The sequence below is a fragment of the Ambystoma mexicanum genome, chromosome 3q (genome assembly GCF_040938575.1).
Source record: "Ambystoma mexicanum isolate Mex_15411 chromosome 3q, UKY_AmexF1_1, whole genome shotgun sequence".
Taxonomy (NCBI): Eukaryota; Metazoa; Chordata; class Amphibia; order Caudata; family Ambystomatidae; genus Ambystoma; species Ambystoma mexicanum.
Window position 1 is genome coordinate 1,160,556,209 of NC_090926.1, and position 25,215 is coordinate 1,160,581,423.

At 47.1% G+C, this 25,215-nt stretch overlaps 1 protein-coding gene across 1 annotated transcript in view; it reads left to right on the forward strand.

The window, feature by feature from the left end:
* The first annotated feature begins 597 nt into the window (after positions 1–597).
* LOC138447698 (fibril-forming collagen alpha chain-like) overlaps positions 598–25,215 on the forward strand; it is a 73,092-nt gene continuing 48,474 nt past the window's right edge. The window contains exons 1-2 of the mRNA XM_069603982.1: positions 598–3,246; positions 17,644–18,262. Coding sequence (XP_069460083.1) covers positions 730–3,246; positions 17,644–18,262 — 3,136 coding nt within the window. The 5' untranslated portion in view covers positions 598–729. The remainder of the gene's footprint in view (positions 3,247–17,643; positions 18,263–25,215) is intronic.

Here is a 25,215-nt window from a genome sequence, read left to right on the forward strand (position 1 = left end):
TAGTGATTGTAATTATATCAGACTACTTATGGCACGTGTTTTTGGTATGTGTTAATTTACATTTGGAGACATCCGTCTAGGGGGGAGGGCGGGGTTTGGGTTTCAGGATATGACCCTCAAAGCTCTTCTCTGCAAATCTCCGAGTTTGTAATCTGCTCCACAACCACCCCCCCACCCCTCTCCCATTGAAATGCATTGGGGGAGTTGGGGGGAGGGGCGCTCCGCTTATTTATAATGAGCTGCTCCAATTACTATTGACACACCAGCGGCGACAAAACTGCAGGCCTGACATGTCTGCTGCTTGTGTCCTCGGCTCTGTGGGCAGTGCCGCCGAGCCCGCTCCACGCCCTCTTCTTGTCCTCCACCGCGCAGTCCGCTCCCCCGGACTCGGCCGCCGGCTCTCGCGCTAGTTCGCCCTCTTACCAGGCGCGCCAGTGACGAGCGACAGTCCCGTCCACCTTAAGCGCCGCGCGCGTCTCCCAGTTCCACCTTAAGCGCTCGCGCCGCCCGCCCGCTCGCCCCCACCCCCTCTGTCCTCGCCTCGCGGCTGGTGCCCGGGGATGGGCGCGTGGAAGGTGCGCGCGGGCAGACGGCGCGTGCAGCGGTAGAAGCAGCGGCTCGCGCCCGCCTCCTGACTTGTTTCAGCAGCAGCAGCAGCAGCGGCGGCGCAAAAGCTCCCCGCGCACCCCCCACACCGACCGACCGACGCACGGTCCCGCACCTCGAACCATGGCCGGCCCGGCTCCGCTCCAGGCCGCCTCCGCCTCACCCCCCTCGCTGCCCCGCTACGAGGACTGGATCCTCGAGACTATCGACTCGCTGCGCTCGCGGAAGGCGCGGCCGGACTTGGAGCGCATCTGTCGGATGGTGCGCCGGCGCCACGGGCCGGAGCCGGAGCGCACCCGCCAGGAGCTGGAGCGCATGGTGCAGCGGCGCGCCGTGCTGCGGGTCAGCTACAAGGGCAGCATCTCGTATCGCAACGCCGCCCGCCTGCAGCCGCCGCGGCGCTCCCGGGGCGGGGGCAAGGCGGGAAACCCGGAGGGGGCGCCACCGGCACCCTCCACCCAGGGAGGAGAAAGTGAGGGCGGCAGTGACGCGCTACCCGACGGGGGGAGTCCCAAAAATAGAAAAGATGGTGGACTCGACGCGGGGAGCTCCACAAAGGGAAAACTTGGGGTTCTGGAGGCCGGGACCACAAACAATGGAAAACTTGGGGTGCAGGATGGCGGCACCCCAAAAAACGGGAAGTTCGCGCTGCTCGAAGGAGGCAGTTCCAAAGATGAAAAGCCCGGAGGGTCGGGCGGATGGAACCCCACGGATGCAAGTCTTGGGGTTCAGGGGCAAGGGTACCCAAAGGACTGTGCACTGGGGGACGGGAACCCCAAGGAAGGGTTGTCTTGGGTGCACGGGAGTCCCCGGGATGCGAGCTTCGGGATGTCGGGGATCGGGAGTCCCAAAGATGTCCTGTTTGGCATTCAGGGCTTTGGGTCCCCAAAGGACGTGCTGTTTTCGGGACACACACCTGGGAACCCAAAGGATGGGAAACTGGGCCAGGGGAGCCCAAAGGGAATGAGCTTTGGGGCACAGGATTTGGGGTTCCCAAAGGATTTGAAGTTTGGGGAGCAGGGGAACAAGGATTCAAAAAATGGGAAGTTTGTGGGACTGGGGGAAAGGAGTCCCACGGAAGCGAAGCTTTGGTTACAGGGGGAACTGAGCTCCAGGGAGTTGAAGTTTGGGGCGCAGTTGGGAGGGAGCCACAGGGAAGCGAGGTATGGGGCTCTGGGGGCATGGCCCCCCAAGGATGGGAGATTAGGACTGCAGGGGCCAGAGAGCATCAAGGATGGGAAGTTTGGGGTGCTGGGTGGTCGGAGCCCAAAGGAAGTAGTGTCTGGAATGCAGCGGGAGTGGAGCCCGGAGGATGGGAACACTGGGGTGCAGTTGGGAGGGACCCCCAAGGAGGCAATGTCTGGGGAACTGAGCCACCAGGATGGGCTGCTTGGGGTGCAGGAGGGATGGAGCCCCAGGAATGGCAAGCTTGGGGTGCAGGGAGACCGCAGACTCAGCAACTGGAAACTTGGGGTGCTAGGGACAGCAACCCCCAAAGATGGGAAGACTGCAGTGCAGGAAGGGTGGAGTCCCAAGGAAGTGTTGTTTGGGGCTCAGGGGGGAAAGAGTTACAAGGATGGGAATCTTGGTGGCCCGGGGGAATGGAACCCCAAGGACGAGAAATGTGGGGTTCAGGAGGAGGGCATGTTTGGGGCGCAGGGGAGAATTGGAATAGTGGGGGAGGACAAATGTGTGATGCGGGAGCCCTGTGGGGCGTTGGGGGAACCTGGGGTGCTGGAGAAGCATACCCTGGGGCAGCGAGTGGGGGTGCGGGGAGAGCAGAGCCCTGGGTTGCAGGACAGACTTGGGACGTTGCTGGAGGACAGCCCCAAGAATGGCAGCCATGGACCCCAAGCGTGTGGGAGCAGCAAGGAGTGGAACCCAGGGGAGAGGAGCCCCAAGAAAATCGGGAGTAAAATCTCTGACCCTCAGGGAAAAGGGGGCGCCAAAAATATGGAAGTGGGGTTCCAAGGCTTTCACAGGGGAGCTAGCCCCAAAGACCTGGATACAGGGAGTGCCAAGGAGGTGGCGCAGGGGTTGAGTGCACTCAACCAGAAGGGGTTTAGAGGGGAGTGCCAGGAGTTACCAGTGAAGGGGAACCCCAAACAAACGATGCCCGGGCCGCAAGATGGCGAGAAGGTGCCAGGAAGCGCGCTCGTGGAAAACATGGCACAGTGCCATGGAGACCAGCGAGGTCCCAAGGAGCGAAACCCAGCGCTGAATGGCTCTTCTGGGCCTCCAGAGGATGCCAGCATGGGCCCCACCGAGGGGCAGCAGCCAAGCCTGCGGCGGGCCAAGCGGGGCACCCTCGGGCAAGAGGAAGAAGAGCCCCCGACCAAAAGGTCACGCACCGAGAGCCCCGAGCCTGGCGGGGAGCGCAGCCGCAGGAGTCTTGGGGTGTCGCCCGTTCCCGAAGTGTCGCCCGCCTCCAACACCCGCAGTGGAAGCAGACGACCACCACCACCAGCCAGCAGCGCGCCCGCCCCACGAGTGGAGCGCCTCACTCGGGCCCGTGGGCGCTGGCAGCAAGAAGAGGAGCGAGACTATGGCCGGACCTCGCGAAGCCGGAGTCGCCCAGACAGGAGCACAGGGCGGCCACAAGAGTCTACAGCCCAGAGCGGCCGGGCGACCCGCAGCAAGGTAAGGAGGGCCTGTGGCATGCTCAAGGATATGGGCGCAGTTGCAATATGCAGGGGTTTGTGGCGGTACGTTCTGTGCACCTAGTCTATTTTTTTTGCTCTTTGCAAACAGTCCCCTCCATTGATAGGAGTTGCTGTTGGCATTGCTTCTGGTGCCACCCCAGAGGATACCAGTAACGATTGTATGTTGTCTTGTGCTGTTTTACTTCCACTCTGTGTGAAGCACCCCAATGGGCCGTGGTTTTTCAGGGTGCTGCTTTGAGATCTTTTAGGGTCGTTTTGCAACTATTGCCAGTGTGTCAAACCCTCATGAATTGATGTTCCATCTCGTGGTGTCCGCTTAAATTTATTTATTTCTTCCTTCATATCTGATTCAAGTGCAGGGCTGATGTATTTTTCTGCAGTGGTTCCTGCGCTATTTTTTTTTTTGTTTTGTTTAGATTATTGGCTCTTGCGATACCTATAGGCCGAAAGTATTGCATTCAAGAACAGATAAGGAGAGACTGCATATGATGGACAGAAAGCTTGTTAATATTGTTTGGTTATTTGCCCACCTATTGAATGCCCATGGCGATGCTAATGCCCATGGCCATACCCACCCATTGACTGCCCCTGCCCGGCCAAAACACCTCCTCGTGGGAAATCTTGGAGCGCGCTTTAATCACGCCTTACCATCAAACCTTTCACTCGAAATGCCTGCCAGTGCTTTTTCAAAGCCGTCTTCTGCGAGTGATTGGAGCCATAAACCAGCAACTGGTGTAATACACATGTCAGCCACTCGATGGCTTGTCCTTCACCGAAGTCCCGTTAAAAACCAGCATTGACAAAGCCAACAGCTTTGGCTTGTGTGTAAATATCGGGCACTTGCCAGAATTGTTATTAGATGCCCAGGCCCTTTCACCATCTGCAACCATCAGTGGTTGTATACCATTACGGCAGTGCCTGCAAAGAGTTGAAGCCCAAACTGTTGGCATTGCCAATGCTTGTTGATGGTCTTACTTCCAAGGACTTTTGACCTTTTTGCTAGAAGGCCTATACTGAAGGGCTGACGTGTGTGTGTGTGTGTGTGTGCAATAGCGCCCGTGCCGTTGCCTCACAAGGCCTCCTTTGGGGACGTGGAAACGGACCCCTCCTCGCCCTTGTTCCCCCTTGCAGCAGGGTTTGTAGGTAGCGCACCAGGCGTGCCGCCGCCAGCTCGAGGCCTTCCCCCTCTCTCCCTCCCTCCCCCGCGAGCGCCTTTTGTCTGCCCCTCCGCTCAGGCGCACGGACTCGCGGGCGCTGGTGTTGCAGAGCAGAGCGGCGCGCGCGCCGGGATCCGGGCCGCTGCAGAGCGCTCGCGCTGTGCGGCCGGGGCCTTCCTCTCTGGTGCGTGCTTCCGCCATCTGCGCCCCCCAACCCCCCCAGTGTTGGGAGGAGACGGCGGCAAAGGCAGAACCTTCAGACTTTTGTTTTTTTTGTTTTTACTGCCTCCGACCACGTAACTTTTGTGGGAAAAGTTGCCCAATTTGATCGACGACGGAGCCTTCCCTTTTAGCTATTTTTAATTGCTGCCGTTGTGACACCGGGTTTTGTCGATGTATTTGTGTTTTTTTTTCATTTTTTTTTCCTTCCAATAAAAAAAAGGCATATTTTTGTTTTTTTAATTTTTTTTTCCCCGGTTACATTTTTCTCACTTCTCGACAGCTCCCACGTTTTTCTTTGGTGTTTTTAAAAAAAATATTGTAAGACTTATTCCCCTCCCCACCCCCATCTTTTTTCTTACATCAGTTTTCTTGGGAGACGACACGTCTCTTGTCACCAGTCCCAAAGAATTGGGCTTTTAAAAACTTGTAATATCTGATCAGAAGACTTGAGCAGCAAGACCCAACTCTCCTGTTTCTTTCGGGCTAGAGCCGCACGGGTCAAAGATCTTTGCTCCCGCAGGAATTTAATTTCTGATCCTAGTTTGAGCATTAGCCCCCCTGCCTCTAGTGTAAGTTGGGGAAACTCCTCTTTTTTTGTCCCACTGACAAACTGGAAGTGCAATGCCTTGCTTAAATGCTCCAAGGCGTTTATTGTTTCTGTGGGATGTCTCCCTTCTGCAGCGTTTGGCCTAGTTCCAGTGGTGGAAATTGACTTCTATATATATTTTTTTTTTTACCGGGGATTCCACCTAGCGTAGGGGCAAGGTGGGGGCGAGAAGGGGATTTAGTCGCTCACATAAACATTTGCCTCACATAAGATGAATCGTGAACACCTGGAAAATGGCCCAATTTCTTATAATGTTGCCGGCACAATAACCCCTCACCCGCCCTCCCCAAATGTGCATCAGTATTTCCTGTACAGTGCAACACTGACCTGGGATTTCAGAGTACTCCTGCTCAGATCCTCAAGTGGTCTTGTGACGAAGTGGCTCCCCTCTCCCAACGTAGCGACCACGGTTCAAATCCTGGCCCCAACTGACACGAACGCGCAAAATGCACTGCAGCAGCTGAACATAAATGTGAAGTGCACACTGGAGTCCACATGAATTTCTCAGGATTGGTAAGCTGGATCCCAGATCCAGAGAGTAATTTTTTTGCTGGATCTCAGATCTGGGAAGATCCATCCCAATGACGGCACAGCCTAGTTCCTATGGTTGGCAACCTTTGGCTCTCCAGATGTTTTGAACTACAACTCCCATGAGCCCTATTCGGCTTAGTCAATGGAGCGGGCTCATGTGAGTTGTAGTCCAAACATCTGGAGTGCCAAAGCTTGCAGACAGACCCCTGCGTATCGTTCATGTTGCCATTTACGTAATGGTTTGGTCTGCCACTGAAGTGGGTTTGTTCAGGTCCTATCGGTCAGCGATTGACTTCTGGAGTAACTCGTATGTTCAGTCTCCTGTCAACCGGTGAGCACGAGATGCCAATTTGATATGCTCCTGAACTAGAACCCCTCCCGAACGCCCTTCGGAAGAACCAAATCTATTTGAGACTTGAATATTGTCTTTACAGAATTCTCATAATACATCATTCTGCATACGCGAACAGCATTGAAACCCTGCAGCTGAGCCTTGAATTTGGTAAATTGAATGATTTTGCTGTCTAATTGCATTGTCCACGCTGTCTCTCACCCAACCACTGAACTAGCCATTTGGTGGGGCTATGGATAATGGGTTGGTTAACAAATGTAGCCATTCTAATGTGCTGTGAAGCTGGCTTGGCCTATTTGGGGGTGTAGCAGTGATTAGGTTGTATTTCCCAAAAGAAAAAAAGCAAACTTAAAGGTCACCCAAAGGGGTGTCTCTTTAGTCATTGACACAGCATAGGGTGTGTATGTGTTAAGAGACGGCACGTTGAATTTGCTGAATCTGACTTTCAAGTTCATTCTGGGCTTTTTGAATTTTGAGTTTTTTGAATAGCTGAAACTAAACCAAACCGAATTTCCTGTGGCCTCTGGTTCATAACTTCTTTAAACATGACCTCATCACTCGCTGTTACGTTGTCTGGTTGTGAGCGCAAGATCTGGGCTTTTCTGCTCCAGGTCCTTTATACTAGTTTTCACAATGACGGGGTGACACTCGGGACATCAGTGGTAGCAAGGCAAATATGGTGTGTTCCGGTATCCCACCAAAATCTTGCAAATAAAAAGCTGAATGCACTTTTAGTGAGCTTTCGGCTCGGTTAAAAAAAAAAAACGTAGCTGATGATGACGAACAAGGGGAGCTGCGGGGGTGAGCCACGCTCTCCTAGTTCGGCATAATAGGTTACAGGGGTGTCCCCCGCATACATCAAATGTAAAGCGGGAACAAAGTCACATTTGGAAAAGCTTGATGCAAAAGTCTGCTCTGTTATTTTGAAACTCAAGCTTTTCCAATACAATCTTTTAACGTAGATCTTTGTGTTCCTATAAGAAGCTGGTTCACAGCAATGCTCTTCCAGGCCATAACCCTTCCAGACCACTGGATGCAGTGAGGTGCCACCGCTCCTGCAGAGTCCAGAATGGCTTCCAACTCCTGCAACCAACCTGAAGTGGTAGGCAACAGAGCACCGCTCTTGTGCGATTTCAGCAGAGAAATGTGGACGAGTGGGTGTGCCTCAAGGAGGTAATCTAAAATAATCTGCAACTGCGTTCATCATCCTGTTAATTTGATGCTGGCCAATCTGGTATGGCAGGTTTTGTACACTTGTTAGCCTTAGGTAGTGAGCAGAGAGCCACAGAGGTCTTCAGGGGCCTAGTTGGAACCTGGGGTTCAGTGTTTATTGGCCTTGTGTTAATACAGCACTTGGGTGTGATCGAACTGCTGTAGGAATGGCTGGTACAGTACCGTTTGTAGGGAGCATATACGGTTGGACTCTTTGGGACTTTGGGTTCCAAAGTGGGTGGCTCCTCTTTGGGGAGAAGGGACAAATTACCTGTATTAATCACACTTCGCTGACCTTCGAGCAAAAGACTATCACTTCCTTCCTAGAAGTTCCTGTAGAGACAAGTAAACATTCCAGCTCTGGTTTGTTTCTTGGTTTCTGGTTGCTCCTAAACTACAGTTTGCAGTGTTTTAGCGGTCAAAGATTCCTCTCCTCCTCTGGCCTTGGGTTTTCCCTTTGTCGTAGGTGTTGCAGCTTTGGCCAAGTCTAAAGTATCATTTTTAGTTTATGGGCTTGTTCTATCAAGCGGGTCAGCTGTATGACCAACAAAACCGATTTCTTTAGTGTGCCTTGCCTAACAGCACCCTCCCTAATATTTTTTTTCTTCTGTGCCCTCACAGGTGGAGTTAGTCCTTCCATTTGCGGAGAGGAGTAACTGCAGTATTAGTAACATCTGAGGAGGGCCCTCTACTAGTTTAGGAGACTTCAGCGGAGGCCCTCAAAAGCTTCTGAATCCACAAAGGTGGAGTATGTCCCTATTAGAATGCTTCTCCCTTCCCGAGAGATTACCCGGTTTACCCAGATTACCACATTACATCTGGGGTCTACCCGTAGCACGGCCAGTTGCTCCCAAAATCGCACACATGCCAAATGGTTTGAACTATGGAGACTTCTGATGACCAGATGCCAGTTTGGCATCAGGACCCCTGCTAGCCTTACCAGAACCACACTGTGACTGAACCCTCACCTTTATGGTTTCAGTTTGATGTTTGTCGCCAGCATCACCACCATTTTTCGTCTTTTGACTTCTTACCGTCTCGTGCTTCAGGGAAGCCCCTTTATCCTTGTAGAATATACTATGGCAGAACCACAAGTCTGCATGGCCCACGACTCCTTGTGCTTGTATTACTTGGAATTGCCCAAGTGCTGTTTCAATTCTGAGAACCAGAATCAAAAATATGCACCACCATGACCAAATTGCTCATGCACAAAAAGGGTTACTTTATGGCCATCATGGAAATCCATGTTACATTGTCCTCCTTCCTGTGGCGTGTAAGCTTTTTTAAGTATTGCGAGGCAGTCTTCCCCAAAAACGATGAGGGCTTTCTAGAGTTTAGTATAATTCTCAATTCTTCATCACTTGCACTCTGGATTTCATGGGCCAATTCAAAATCTGTTCAGTCTAGAATTTCTTCCGCAACCATAAACCTTCAGCAGCACTTTGGGGAAACTTGGATTGGAAGAGGATCCAGGACCATTCCCAGTACCACTCATAGAATCCGTATTTGTTACAATCTCTGCTTCATGCGCATTCAGTTTTGTTGGTAAACTCTTTCCTTTGTCCTATTCCAATTCTTTTGGTTTGTGAAGTCCCCCCTCCATCACTAACACTGTCTTCTTCCATTTCAGTGAACTAGAGTCCGAACTAGAGTTGTTTGCTGCCACCCCCCATTCCCCCTCACCCCCACGCAGGCCCAGACTTCAGAGCTTCCCAGAGATGGTGACAGATACTAGGGGAAGGCATTGGTACAATGCAGAGTCTACAGGGACATTAGGCCTGGGCCCAGCATCACCACGACCCTCACTAGTGAGGGAGGGACTCATTGTTTCCTCACAAGTATTTGAAAACGATCGAGTGCCTGAGACGCCTGAACCCTTAGAAGGACAATGTTATTTAAATGGATCGACTTTGTTTCTAATTGGGCATTCGGATGTGTACGTTTCCACGTCTCTTACTTTGTTTCATAGCATCTCGTCTTTTAGTGGAATCTACAGTGTGGATTCTACTACTTTTGCATATATGCATTGGGTTGAGCCAAAGGAGACTATTACCCATAGCTTTAAGCTCCAATGCAAAGCAAAACACTGTTTTAAGTAAAGTGGGGAATAATTTTCAAAAGCAATAGTTCCCTGGTGACTTGGAGAAGGGGTTTATGGCGTCCAAAATTCCCCATGCAACAAGACTTGGCTAAGGTCAACCCTTGCGTTTTCAAAAGGGGGGGGCAAAATTGTTACACCCTACTACAGTAGGCTGTAACTCCCATTTCCAGGGAACCCTATGAAGGAATTCCCGACATTGACTACAGGGCCCAGTGTCGGATAAGGATAATTACTAGGGAGTGGGCTATATTGCCCACTGGTTCCCTATGAGGTGAGGGGCACTCTGCCACTAGTTAAGTAGGGTGGGTCGTGGCCAACTACTCATTCCTATGCTCCAGTTGCAGGTTGTCTAGCTTGAGGTGCCAATGTCGTATTTGGTTCTGTTTGGGTATGGCTAGCAGCGTTTCAAGTCTCCCGCAGAAGGCCGAGTTCCAGAGATCCGGCAGCTGCACTGGAGAGACTGTTGAAAGGTGACCTCTGTGACTCGCACACTATGGGATGAACCTCCCCCCCCCCCCCCTCGGACTCTGACGGTGCAGTGAGGTGGCAGAGTGATGCACAAGCACCACATAGTCCCCTGTTTTTAGGAGGGCATCTGCAACAACAGGTGATGAGGTTCCTGGGCCGCAAGGCGAGGACCTGCCAAATGTCCAACTTCATTGTGAGTCTGATGCCCCTTTAGGCGATGGTCAGACCCCAGGTGGCTCCAGGGACGACCACCCACTGACGGCAGGACAGCAGTGAACGACATGAAACTGGTTAGGCCCACCTATATGAGAGGAAGGCACCACCATGGGTCTTAACTTGTCACAGAAGGTGGTTCAGAGGCTCGTTTTCTTTCTTTGGCATCTTGGTTCCAGTGGACAGATTCCAGAAGGGTGCCAGACCCTCTGTTCCCATCAATCGATGGAAAGGATCTTCACCATAGAGGCTATCCAGTCATGGCTGCCTCACAAACCCCCCTTCTGGCTGAAATGTGGATTGAGACCAGATAGTATCTCTCCCAGGTCCTGGCACACAAAGCACCAAATGAAAGCAAGACTGATGCCCCCCCCCAACTCACCCCACCCCCCCCCAAAAGTACTGGGACTTTATTTAAAGCAAGTTAGTGAGGCTTAAAAGACCCCTCCTCTAAAAAGCAGCCATGATGCCTAGTAATGGCCAGATATGCCGGGGCTTCCAATTGCATCGACAAGAGATGAAGTTGTGAAGAGGAACAATTTCCATAAAGCGATTTCAAATATAATCAAAAGTGGCCTTGTACAGAGCAACTTCTGCTGTTGTGACTTGGCGCTTTTCCAGGCGACAGTGGTGGCGGTGACAGTTTGAGGGAGAGGCACAGTGGAAATGTTCTGTTAATAGGCTATTGCACTACGCCGTATCACCACCATAGTAGCCCTGAAGTGGCGAGGAGTACAACTAGAAATGGCGTGTTTTCTTTGTCCAAGTGTTTTTTATTTGTTTGAATTAATATATTCCATATAGAACATGACAGATTAATGTTTAACTGGAACAAACAGTAGTTATAATGCGTGACATACCTTCCAAAAAAGCAATAATCTCGTATGCTTGCATCCGTTTAACCAATCATCAGTTTCTCAATTGTTCCAGATTTTAACAAATTTCTATGAGCAACCTCGTGATTTATATACCCTTTCTTCCATCAACATGCTACTACCAATATCTGGTTTCAATTTGTTTCCCAATTAAGGTAGTTCTCCAAAAGTTTCGTTGCTGTTGAGATAAACAATCTTTCAAATCTCGAAAAAACATCCTCATATTCCCAGTAATGATATATAGGGCTCGGACCCCACGTTTTGACCAATTACTGACTTTTGCCACCTGGCATTCCAGACTACTTGTACTTTGGGACAATGCCAGAATAGGTGATAAAGGGACCTGTTATTTCGTTTTTTATCTTGGACAGCAAGTGCCTAGGGTGCTTGTACATTTAAAGAGAAAATCCCTTGCATAGTATACTCTAGTCTATGCAATCATTTTAATTACTCTGTGCAATAATTGTAATTGAACTGGTCGAATTCACCAGAAATAATTACTTCCTGAGGGAACACGAGGGCTTCACACCATCTTCCGGTTCAGTATCTCCCATATGTTTTTCCATTTTAGCTTGACCGTTTGATGTTGAATAAAGGACACAATAATTTGACTTCGAAATCGATTTCAAGGAGGGACGCCAATTGTCCTCAAGTGTGAATTGGAGTAGAAGGCCCTAGTGACCTTTGAAATCGTAGTCCATTGCATTTTTAAATTTGCGACAGTGGCATTTTTCTTTATCCAGAATTCTGAAAATTTGAGCCAGATTTTGAAAAAAAAAAGTAAATTGCCCTATGAAGAAGGCGCTTTAATAACAAAAAGTTCTAACAGGCCCCATTTTTTGATCTCCTTTAAATCCTTATTGTACCAAATGGGTGATTATACCATTCCAACCCATGGCTTCAGTTTGTCTTTAAACCGTATGCTCTATTTCGTGGCCATTGGTTAAAGTTTACATTTCCGCTGCTATGCAATGTCTGAATGGGCGAGATCTGACCCATCCATGCACAGTCAGGTTTGACATGTGGTGCATTCATCTCGCCATGAAACCATTCATTTGCCACCGCTAGCTGTGCTGACTAGTAATATTTTGTAAAATATCTGGTAGGCCAATTCCACCCAGACAGAATCGCTCAGAGTAGACCACACGATGCTAGGTTGGGGAATTTTCCCAGATCAGTTGTGCTCATCAAATTTGAGCAACGTTTTTTCCAACCATTTGTCTTGGTGCAAATTGCAGAGCTGGGGTATTCCAGCAGGACTACTGAGGCTGTTGGTGGGGTTGTATGATCACCTCCTAATCCAGGTTTCTTTAAATAAACCAGGCTTGAGTTGAAGACCTATACACACTTTTAGAGGGGCATGGCAGGTGTGTGTTCCAGCCACATGCTTGTTCATTCTCTGTATGGCAGATGTAGGTGACTACTTACGTACAACCCACGGCCTTGGTGACGCCAAACCTACACAGCAGGAGACTGCTGTGGTTGGCATATGCTGATGACCTCCTAGTCTTCGATAAGACCACTATAGGTCTACAGCATCTTTTGGAGGGACTTTCCAACAAGCCATTCCCTGGCAATTAACACAAGCTTTTGCTTTTTACAAAGAAAAAAAGTACCTTTTTTTTTAACGGTATATTGGAAGTGAGCAGGTATTGATGACTGACTCTCCTGTATTTGGCTTGTTCATTTCCGCCAGAAAGTCTAATAAGAACACTTAGAATTGGCATCATCTAGCAAATCAACTTTCTAGAATAGATGCCACATACGACAAATGTTCCCTATTCCCGGCTATCCGGTATTATGAAGGTAAACATGTGCCTTAGATCCTGTGCGGTATTGAAGTATGACATCTCCATCATCGATTACTTATCCGTTTAAGAAGCACTTGTATATTGAAGAGTTCTCGGCCTAGTTCGATTCCACATGTTGTAGAACTTGGCCCGGTCTCTTTGAAAGCCAGGGCTTATTGGCAATATTTCTCTTTACCAGAAGATGTCCGTCCCCTGTAGAGATACTGTACAAGTACTTGAAAATGGTTTGGTGACACTTGGTGAATTAGTGGCGTTTTGCACCGACTTCATGCTTAAATGTGGTGGTGGTGGTGTAGAGGCCTTGATTGGTAATCCCGGTGGAGTAAAAAGAGCCTTATATGAGTGGGCCTGGGCCAATATAGTGGACGAATTCCAACAATATTCCTCGAAGAGTCATTTGAGGGACGATCACAAAAGACGAGGAACAGTGGCCTCCTTTTTGTCGATTTACCCTGACTAATGTACTCGTCAGCTTTTTCTGTGATTCCGCTTGAACCTAATTCACACAAAGGAGATCTTATTGCGATATGGCTTGATAGACGAACAGTTGTTATTTTGTAGATTCTGTTAAGACAGAAATCATTAGGACACTTGCTGTTAGACTGCTCAGGATTAATGGGACTACGATGGAATGTTTTTGCATGCTTTGGAATGTATAAATTCCAGTTCTGAAAGTATGTGGAATACATGTTTATCTAGATCAACTACATCCATCGTTGTTGCAGTTGTGAGATTTCTTAGTCGATTTTACTATCCAAGTTCAGTTCACTAGTTGGTATTTTGATTAGCCTAACATTCTTATTTTTTTTTAGTTTCATTTTGTATGAGCATTTTGTGCATGAATTTAAACTAATCTATTTGTATACATGAGTTAGAGGTTATTGTTTTAACCCAATACAGATTAAAAAAAAAATATTAGGGATCATTTTGAATATTGCTGCAGGACCCAATGAGAGATGGGGCAAATACTTTGCGTCTGTTATTGGGTTAAGATTGTGGGTTAAATCTGCTGGCTATCCAGCTGCCAGTTTTTCTCTTGGTAGTTTCTGTTGAGGGCACATGGGTTGTGCATTTGCGGAAGGGAGCCCCCGATGTTGGCATCTTGCTTGACTCGCAACCAGCAAGGTCTGTCATTGTGTGTGGCTCGTGGCACTTCAGTGTTGTGGAATGGCAGAACTGACGCAGAGTTGTGCAGAATAAGCTCTGCACAGCTCCCATGGCGATGGTGACTTGGTAAGGGCCACTAGCAGGCGTTTAGCTTCAGTGTGTGTCTCGAGCCATGTGTGTATTGAGAGTATCTGTGCCCTCTGTCGAGACCATCGTGAATCTAAGGTTTTGTTGGTGGAGTGGGCGAATACTGAGTTGCAGAATTGTAGTGATGATGCCAATGTACTGTTGCAGGCTGATGAATTCTTGGAACTTTTTAGTAAAAGAAATAATGCTATATGAGCAGAAGAGACCACTTTTTTGTTAGGGGCTTGTGGGATGTGACCTGTAGTACATGGGCAAAAGAAGAAGTCCCCAAAGCAAGCTACCTGTTGATGTCAACATATAGGTTTGGAGATTTAGACTGATATGGGACAACTGTAAGTAAAGATATTGTGTGGAAACATATCACAAGATATGCGCAGGAACCATTGTTACAAAAAATATAATCCATTTTATTTTTGGTGCATCCTAAAAAACAAGGACGTCAATGGGCCATTCATAAAAAAGGGCCAACGTGTAACAACATATAACAGTGAATCAAACACTGTATTAAAAAAACATACAAATGTATCTCTGTTAAATCTCAACAAAGCCCATTGCTAGCTTTTGGTGGTGTTAGTACGAGGGTTCCTTTCAAAAATCAATGATAAATGCTCATGATTGGAAGTCGCCTTGTTCTACTAACACCACCAAAAGCTAGCAATGGGCTTTGTTGAGATTTAACAGTTGTCTAGAGATACATTTGTATATTTTTTGAACACAGTGTTTGATTCACTGTTATATGTTGTTAAACGTTGGCCCTTTTTTATGAATGGCCCATTGACGTCCTTGTTTTTTAGCATGCACCAAAAATGAAATTGATTATATTTTTTGTAACACTGGTTCCTGCGCATATCCTGTGATATAAGTTTCCACACAAGATCTACAGTTGCCTCATATCAGTCTAAATCTCCAAACCTATATGTTGACATCAATAGGTAGCTTGCTTTGGGGACTTCTTCTTTTGCCCACTTTTTAGTAAAAGCACCTAGTTCCTATTTGAAAGAATGTTTGTGTAGTGGCCTTTTTTTTAGCCTGTGCAGTCTGTGTCCTCGAGATCTGGGGATGTTGGTGGTAGTGAGCAGATTTACTGTCTGTAGTATTTTGTGTCCTTCACATTTGTGCTGTCCTCTGCTTTCTTGACATTGTTGAGGCTCTGTGTACCAACAGGCAGCGTGTGCTTTTTAAAAAAAATTTGTGTGCTTTTTGAAGGGCTTCATTGGGCGACTTTGTCAAAGGCTTGTGTTATCCAATCATGAAGCTTCTGACGACCCTCCTATGGAGTTGCAGCGTACCGTAGCATTGTCGCTTTGTTCGGAGGTCTTCCAAACGGATATTTTGGTAACTAGTGACATTTTCGTATTAATTAAAATGAAATAATCGATTTTAGAAAGACCGTTCGGAGCATCCTTTATACATCTGTCACGCCCCAGGACGTACATGAATGGCGAGGGGCTGACTGGAGCAGCCGCGCCAGAATAGGGAGTCTGGGACGTCCCAGACAAGTGTGTGGGTTTGTGTCTGGTTGGGAGGAGGAGGAATGTTTTTGGCGGAGAAGGGAGGGTGCGGGTAAATGTGGCGAGTGTTTTCGTGTCTGAGTTTGACTGGAGTTGGTTTGAGCGGTAAGGCTTCGGATGGAGAATTGTGGGGGAGGAAAGGGAGGTAAGGGCCTATGAAATCGCGCCAGTGTGAGGAGAAGATGGGATTGGCTGCTCGCAGGGCTTGGACCCCATGAAGTGATATTTACGCATTTTAAGGCAATCTTTCCTGCACAATTCTGAGATATCACATAGAACCATCTTTTTTCATGGTAGGTGGGGCCTGGAAGGACTTGGGCAGTGTGGCAGCGGGTGTGAGTAAAGTGAAACGAATTAAGAGAGGGGTCTGGTAGGGGTCAGTACTACTTTTGTGATCTCATTGAGAAATATTCCGTCAAGTCCGTATCTGCAAGGTTGGACACACCAAGTGACTGAGATGGAGGGCATCCAGGATTGCTGAGTGCATTCTGATTGCGTGTTTCTACTGCATGCCTGTAAGTGAAGGGTTGTAGGAGGTTAACATTTGAAGCTGAAAGCTACTAGTCAGACATAAAGCCCCTCTACACCTCAGTTATATACATACAGTACACCATTCTTTTACTTGTCAAGAATCAATTATCACTAGCCAGCGGCTAGTGCACATTTTGCACCCTGGGATGGTGATAATGTAGATGGAGTGTAAGCATACAAGCACGTACGCTAAGGCAACCAGAGGGATTTGGAGTCAAGCATGCTTGAGAGTGATAATTCTGTGTCCTTATTAGTCCTTGTGCAGAGCGTCCGTAAGCAGTATAGCACTTGTTACATCGCCTCTTTGCAAAGTTGGCCCAAAAAGCAAGGTCACCTTTGCGACCTTGCTTTTCAGTGTCCTGGCCCCCCCCCCCTCCCCCCACCCCGATACAACTATGATGTTGGCATGGCACGTTGGGGTTGGGAATAATAATGTAAGGTTTTCTGCTCTAGCCGCTTCATGTCGGCTTACAGGGTTCAAGTTGTTTGGATCCAGTGTTGCTGCTTCCTATGATTAAATACTTTTCGGGAGCCATATAGAAGTCTTGTCCCTACAGTTTTGTTTTCATTTTATTTGCAACCTTTGAGTGCTTTCCTATGGGAAAGAGAATGTATTGGTTTCAAGATCCATAATGAAGCAGAGCTTTTCTGAGCTAGCATTCTTTCAAACCGTGGAACTCCAGTTGAGCAGTGATTCTAAGACTGCTCGCTGACATTGCAGGAATGGAGTTTAAGAATTTGAGAAAACGCACTCCTGGGCTTCTAGTTTATCTATTTAGCTCTGACTATACAGTGAGCACGTTTTTAAAAGTAATCCCATAGAGATGACTTCATGCGCCCTGCAATCCTTGTTGGAGTGAGCGCTAGAACTGTTTCAGGCAAGGACTTAGCCCTTGGTACTTCCCTCCTTTCCAGTCCTGTGCACTCCATTTGACCAAGTTAGGGGAATGGGGAGGACCCAGCACTGGTGGGGGTCACATTTGTTCTTCAGCGTGGCTGCAGTTGATTGTTGCATGCCACGCACCCTCATTGACAGCCTGTTTTATTTCCCCAGCTTTTTATGCTCCTGAAAGAAATCTTAGAGGATACCTTTAGGCTCCCAGTTTGCCATGTGGAGAGTTTGCTTTTGCTTCCGAATGACACTGAAGGTTCTACAATTATTCACTATTCTTTTTCTGGTATTTGCACCTGGTGTTGGTAATTCGTTCTGGAAACCCTTTTGAGGTTGTCCACATTTTTCAACTGACATTCTTGGATCAAGATCGAATATTTTTTTTTTACAAATATCCGTATAATTGCACCTAATTTTATGCTATTTTCTCTCACTCATTTGTGTGAATTCCCTATCGAGATACCTGGGTTTGTCTTCAAAGCAGCAGGTAGTGGTCCAGTCAGTTTTTGTGAGAAGTTAAGTTCTGAGTACAATGCAGTGCCTATATGCCTTGCCCTTACTCCTCCCCTCTAGACTGAGTAAACACATCCCACCCTTTTTCAACGCCCTCTAACTAATTCTCTCTCTTATTTCATAGAAAATAGAAGACGTAATGAAGGATGAAGCCGAGGAGGATGTTTCGGTGATGTCTGAAGACTCTGAGCTACTTGAAGCTGAAGAGACCTGCGTGGATAAGAGCATGAAGTCGCCGCCTGCAGCTCCTTTTCTGCAAGAGGTTGCTCTGGAGACTGAGCCCTCACCCCAGTGTCCCACAGACAAGGATTCATGTGAGAAGGACATTAAAGCGGAGGGCACTGGTATAAATGGGCCAGCGGCACCCATGGAAATTGAACCAGGGTCACCCGTAGCAATATCTCTCAACCTTTGTGCTGCAGACCACCGACCGTCAGATCCCAATAACTGTACCCATGAGAAGAGGGAGAGCATGGACAACACACGCACTTGTCCCCGGATTAAAAATGAAAGCCAGTGCAACCAAGACATATTTTCCACAGTCAAGAACACCAATGGCTGCAGCACAAACATTGGACTTCAAGACAAGGGATCAAGTGTGACTGACACTATCTGCCCCAGAGTCAAGCGTGAAGAAGGATGCGATGCCAATGTCTGCCCATTGGGAGAATGTGCCGTCAAAGCTGTTCCCGTGGAAACCGTGAAACTTGAAGACGATGCTGGAGAGCCAAGAGATTGTGAAGGTAAAGGGCATCATCCCTGCTTTGTTGTGGGATCTGTAGGTGGGGAAATAAATGTTTTGGGAATTGCTGTATTCATGAGTGGTAAATCGATATCTCAGCAAGTGAGGGAATGAGCCCCTTTTACTTTAGAGTCAGTGGGGTGTGCTGGGCGTCGGAGGAATTGACTGTCCATGGTAGTGTGCTGTTTGTAGATCTTCAGAGTGAGAGGTATCGCCCACCCGTGCACAACTTTATTTGTACATGGTGGTTTATACCCGCTCCCTAATGACAACCTGTAAAGCTCTGTATGTGACAAGATGATAATAGACCATGTCACTCTATTATGTATTGGGAGCAGCTTGTGGGCGATAAGGAGGTGCCCCCACAACCACACACACGCTGACTCATTTTAGTGCCACGCAACAGTATACCAGAAAATGATTGCGGCTTTTTCTCCTTTTCTCATATCTGCATTCTGTTTAGTCCACCTCCTCTGTTTATACGGTATCTGTCAACAAGTACCCAGACCTTACTTCACATGTTTTGTTTCTTCCGACTATTTATAAATAAGCCAGACCCACCAGGTCCCTCCTCCCCTTATGGGACCACTACTTGTCAAGTGAAGGCGAGAGTAGGTGTTGCAGTTTGGTAATCGCTGATTTGGAGGCACAGAAAATGTGAGAACATTTTGGTATTTGACAGGGAGGTATGGGCTTGGTGATTAAGTCTGCATGCCCAACTGTGGCTTTCAGGTGGTTAATCGAATTGCATGACGATTGCAAGAGGGGATCCCCAGACTACTCCTGTTTGGAGGCAGAAAAGAACATTCACACCACCCACCATAAGCAAAAGGTATGTTAAAAAACCTCTATGAATGAATGCATCTAATAGCCAGACCAAACTAGTCAGCATAGACCTGGATCCATCTCCCTTTAAGGGAAAACATTTCCAGGTGCAGAGATGGGCAAAAAATGAACTTTTTTGTTGGTCTATGTCCAAAGACACGTTGAAGGCACACCCAAACCCCCACTTTCTGTAGGCCGATTTTTTTTGGGGGGGAGGGAGGCTTCACATCTCATCTTACACTTTTGGCTGCCACCTTCTCCCGTGCCGGCAGGATTTTCTTTCTATCATGGGGTTTTGTATTGGTAAGGTGGTCCTTAGATTGGAGTTGTCCTTGATCTCACCCTAAGCGGCAGAGTTGGAATTCTTTTTTATGGAAGTTAACTAATCCGGTTTTAGAATGCATTAGCTAATCTCTTGGTAAACGTGTGCATTTTCTAGGGTTTGAAATTTTCTCTGGATTTCTTAGTTCGCAGACGCTCACAAGCGTGTCTTTTATGTTGAGAGGTTGTATTTGCAATTCTGTTGGAAAAGTAATTATTTCACATTTGTTTGGGTGGTGCCACTTTGTTAATGTATCCCATGGGAGATGGAACATGTGCCATTTATGTTCTAATTTCTTTCAACGTCCAATATGTTGGACGTAAAGTCCAATATGATTTTTATTTGGGGTTGAAGCTTGGTACCTTTTCTGAGGATTTTTTGTTTTTGGTGGTGGTGAGGAGGTTGAATGTTTCTGGTTTATGCAAAATTACTTTTTGCATTTGCTTTGCAGTTTTCACTCTTTGGCAGTTCTCCTTCGCTTACTAGCAAGTGATGATTAGACCACCCTAGTGGGATGTTCTTAATGGAGTTAAATTGGAGATTAAAGGAATGGGGGATATTGCAGGAGTAACAGTGTCCTTTTTATTTACCATAATCTGAAAAGCAAGGGTTGGCCGTGTTCTTTAAATCGTCCAGTTATGCCGTTTTGGGGCGTTTCAGCCCCAATGTCATATACAATTTGTAATTTTTGGGACTCTTTGAATGTTCATAAGTTCTCAATTACAGAAAGAGTCTGGATTGTAACCCAGTTTTTAGTGCAACCCACCAGGATTGTGATTTATAGGAGATTCCTCTCCAGCCCCCTCATCAAAATTGTTAGTGGGAATGTTAATTGGGGAGGCTCATTCTAAATAAATTCCAATCCTCGTCCCGTTTTCCTCCTTTTTAGTTTGGGCTATTAGGTGTCGACACCTAATATTCCAAACTATTGCATTGTAGTACAGCTAAGGAGGAATGACATATGATGAGGGTCACACAGTCTGTGGGTGTTTGGTTTTGTGCCCGCCCATGCTAACCCCAATGGCTATACCCACCTATTCCTGTCTCTGCCCGCCCAAAACACCTCTTCATTAAAGCCAGTGTGTGTTCAAAACAGTCTTCTGAGGGTTAATGACTTAATTGACGTTGTAAACACGCTACTGGTGTAATACAAATCTTACCAGGCCCGCATTCAGCCACTAGATTTTATAAGCACTCTGCGTGCCCTTAACTAAATCCCTGTTAAAAACAAGCAGTGGCAAAGCCAACATTTTTGGCTTGTGCATACGTTTTTGCCAGGCACTGCTACAAGATGCCCGGTACTTCCACCATTGTGCACCTCACCACTACGGCTGTGCCTGGCAAGTGCCTTCATGCCTACACAAAAACCCAAACAGTTGGCATTGCCAATGCGTAGTTCTTATGTCCCAGAGGGAGGCGTAAGTTTACTAGGACATAGTTGTCACACCAAACATGGGTTTGGTGACTGATTTTGATGCCTTGGTTATTTGGTAAATTTTTATGGAAGGCTCTGCTACTAAGGATACAGACCTTTAATTCAGATATGGTATCTGTTTGCGTTTTTGTTTTTGGCATCCGAGTACTCAAAGCCTTAGAGTAACTCACGAGTATTCAAGTAAATATTTAGGTTTTAGCATGCCTCTGAATTTGCACTCGCCACTAGCCATTGGTGAGTGACTCTTGGCAAGTAAGCAATTGTGCGCTGGGTGCAAATGAAGAATTGAGGGGGCGAGTTTCATTTTTATGCCTGGCTAGTAACCATGGTTAACAAGGTATGTTTTTTGGGTGGGGGGGGGGGGGTTAGGTGTGCTATTAATTCTGTCTCATCTGTTGATAAATGTGCTCGTTTTAGAAAGATTTTTTTTTTTATTTGTATGGCATTTGCTTGTTTGAGTGGTAGAGTGATGAATGTTTTTTTTTTCCTGTTTTTTTTTTCTTTTATTTATGTTTTTTTTTTAGTTCAGTTATGAATTATTATGCAACTATTAAGTCCAAAGGTGTTTCAGGCTGCAACAAGTCAAAGGAGAGAGGGAGAGGGAGAGGGAGAGGGAGATGGGTGTGGGAGGGGGGGGAGATAGGGAAGAAGAAAACAAAAATTCTTCTAGGTCTTGTCATTCGGATCGTGCAAGTGCAGTATCAAGAAGTAGAGGATGGGGCGAGTCTGCCCTGGTCTGCCAAAGGGCTCATGGGTTGTGCCAAGGGGAGGGCAGATGGACAAGTGGCAAGGGAATGCACAGGGGAAGAAGGTCTGCATGCTAAGTGGGAGGGATGGGCTGGAAGGGGTACAGGCCCAGCCATGTTGGTGAGGAAGGAGCCCGGGAACGGCAAGTGTAGGTTAAGGGGGAAGGTCAGGGGAGACCAATGCAGGGGTAGACTGGTCGCTGATCTGCAGAGAGTTGGAGCTAGAAGACCGAAGGGCTCTAGCAGGGAGGTATTAAGGAAGAGAGACTTTGATGTAGCGTGGTCCCAGGCCCCAGGAAGCTTTGTGGATGATGCAGAGGGTCTTGAACTTGATCCACAGTCACTGGGAGCTAGTGAAGAGATTTTGGGGCTGGAGAGATGCTGTCCCTGGTCTTGAGGCCAAGGAAGTCTCGCAGTCCTATTCTGGATTAGTTGAAGGGGTCGAAGGGGGGAGCTGGGGAAGGACTTCGAAATCACCCACATACATTGCTGGTAAGGCTTTAACCAAAGAAGGCCTCAAAAGTTTGCACTCTCCACTAGGGAGTGACAATTGGCGAGTTTGAAATGTTGTGCAGTGTGCAGAACTGGGGATGTAGCGAGTTTCTTTTAATGCTGGACTAGTAGCTTGTAAAGTCTGTGCGGCTTACTTGGAACGGTATGCTGCCATTTTTGTAAGCCTTTAAAGAACATTTTGGTACGGGCAAAACCTCTCTAGTGTCTCACTAATGCCACCATTTATTTATAGATTTAATTTTTGTGAAAGGTTTTTAGTAGTATGCTCTAGCCCTCACTTTAACAGGGATTTGGATATCTGTCTGGTAGGTAGCACGCGCCCTGCCCTCTACCTTTTTACCAGAGGTGTGGGCTTAGAGGGGCTCCACTGGTGGGCAGGCATTGGTACCTGGGTAGCTGATCCTTCTTTCTGCTGGTACAGGGAGTGATTGCCAACTGTGAACCAAGCAGATGGAGATGGACTGGGTCTGTAAATCACTTGGGGCCTGGACTGTTGTTCAGTCTCATTTTTTTGAGGCGCATGTCCTTTCTTGTAGAGACCTTAACCTGATCAAGTGAACCTAAAGTGCCTAATGGGAGAGGGACGGGGTAGGACGACTTCTGGCAGGCGGGCCTTGATGGACTTCTACAGAGGAGCATGCTGTTGCAGGGAACTTTGTCTTTATTTCATAATGCATGAGCAGTAAGTGAGGTACTTGGCACTTGGGGAAAGGGGTTGGCGATAGCATAGATGAGATAAGCCAGTTCCAAGTTTGTTAGGAGGGTGAGGCAGGAGAAGGTTCTACTGTGGGAGTAATGTTGAGGCAAGTCTGAAGCATTCAAAGCACTGAGGGCAGAGCACCCCAACCCACTGATATCATGAAAAACTTGCAAGGAATCTGTTTGACTTGGACGCAGGGCCCTCTCATGATCCTTTGGTGAAGAGAAACCTGATTTTACTTCATGGTCTGTTGGGTGGAGTCCAGATTCGTTGCTCTAGTCTTCTTCATTGCTCTAGTCTTCTTCAGAGGAGCGAGTTGTATCCCACGTATGGTGCAGTTGTTTTTCCACCTTTATGAGGTCACCTGTGACGTGATCCTTATCGTACCCCCAAACTTGACTGTCCTATGATCTTTTTAAGCAATGCTCTTGCCGATCTCATTGGGTGCTGCCTATCCTGACTGTAATGCAGTGGTATTCGCAATTATTATTTTTTTTTCTGAGCCCTCAACCCCTTCAGTAACAATTTGCCTCCCCAGCTCTAACTGCTTATATCATCGGTGAAAAGCAGTCAGTATAATCACTTATTTTAGAGCCTTATGCCCCCTAGACTTTCTTCAGACCCCCAAAGTTTGCAGACTACTGCTCTAATTCAATGTGACGAAGTTGAGTCCCTGACTTTGTGCAAGGATCTGGGTGCCCCATAAAGAATGTAAAGAAAGGGAACCAATTCCCTGAAAGAAACTAGGACTATGGAGGCTATGCCTATAAAAAGCCAGTCGAATGGCATTTAGGGGATATGTAGAATGGAGAAAAGCAGGTCAGAGTACCTGGGGAGGCAATTCCATACTAGCCATCAGCACAAGAATGGTGAGAAAGCCAGACCCTAAAGGCCCCGCCAGAGAGGCTGAGACACGACAGTCACCTGGGGACTGAGGTGGGGACCTAGGAGTTGGACCACCTTAGCTGCCAGAAGGGGAGAGAACAATGCCTTCTGCAGGGAAGGGCATCTATCCCTTCTGAGCCACTATAACCCCAGGGGTTCTAGGTGGGGGGAGGGGGTAGTGGTGAGGTAAAGGATGAATCAAGTATTCCATAAAAGGCGGACCTCAGAAGCTATTGATGCTTTTTTTTTTATTGTAATCCTGGTAATTCCTCGAAGAGCCCTCAGTTGGGGGGGGGGGGGGAAACGGCGACAAAAAGGCATCTTGTTTAGAAAAAAAATAAGAAATAAAATGGGAACTAGAACCATTTAAGAGTTCTTACCTTCCAACAATACAAAAACTGTGTGAAATATTCATAACTTGATACAGTGCTCCAGATAAGATTTTGAAGTGGGATTATTTTATACCGTTTTTTAAAGTTGGAGTAAAATGATTTTTTAGGAAAGGGACTGTGTGTGTGTGTGTGTGTGTGTGTGTGTTTTATAGGTTAGTAATAATGTTTGAACTGTAAAATCAAAATGTATTTTTTTTTTTTTCGGTTTTGTATTTGGTTTCAATCAAACCTTTTTACAAAATAGATAAAAAATAAGCAAGAAAGCATTAAAAGAAGAAAAGGGAAATACTGCAAATCAATGCAACATATGTCATGCAGATAAAATCAAATTTCAATCAAACAAGCCAAAGTACCAAACACAAGGTAAAATAAACAGATAAACCGTAAGTAAAACAGTGCAAAAATTACATCAAATTTAGGCTATTAATGAATCCTGAAACTGCTAAACGTTCCCGAACATTCTGAGTATTTTAAACATCTTTTCCATAGATTATCATCTGTAAAACCTGTGTGATACACCAGAAGAGGCCCCATGGATTTGGTCCTGCGGGCAGTTAAAGCCTCACAATCAAGTACCAAGTATTGATTCAGTTCGCAGTTACACAATCTGCAACTACTATTGGCTTCTATGCTTCCCCTAAGCAAAATCTCCTTTGTGGGAAACAAATTCTAGCGTAGCTGGAGAAGCAAAGCCTTTGCCGTCAATTAGGGAATTGAGAGAGCACTGTGGAAAGGGGCCCCCCGTCTTTTGTGCTCATATGCTAGATGGCTCATAGAATATGAGTGAAATAGTCTGGAAGCCCAATCTAAGTCAGATTGGTCCGATTAGTAGTTAAGGTATCCAAGGTAATTCTTCATGCTTCTAACCAAACTGAACAAGGTAGTTCCCTAATGTCTCATAATATTTGAGTGCTCCACCCAAAGCCTCATAGAAGGAATTGGAGGGGTCAATATTAAGTATAGTGACAACAGGCGCCATTCAAATCGGGCTTTTAGAGATAATCTACCTAATTCAAATCTGATTGTCGCAAGAGGGATTGCATTGGGGATGCCCAAGATCTTTCCCCACATTTTAGCCTCAATCCGATCCATACATTTGAGAATAGCATCGCCGTAGAGTTCAAAGCCATATGTGA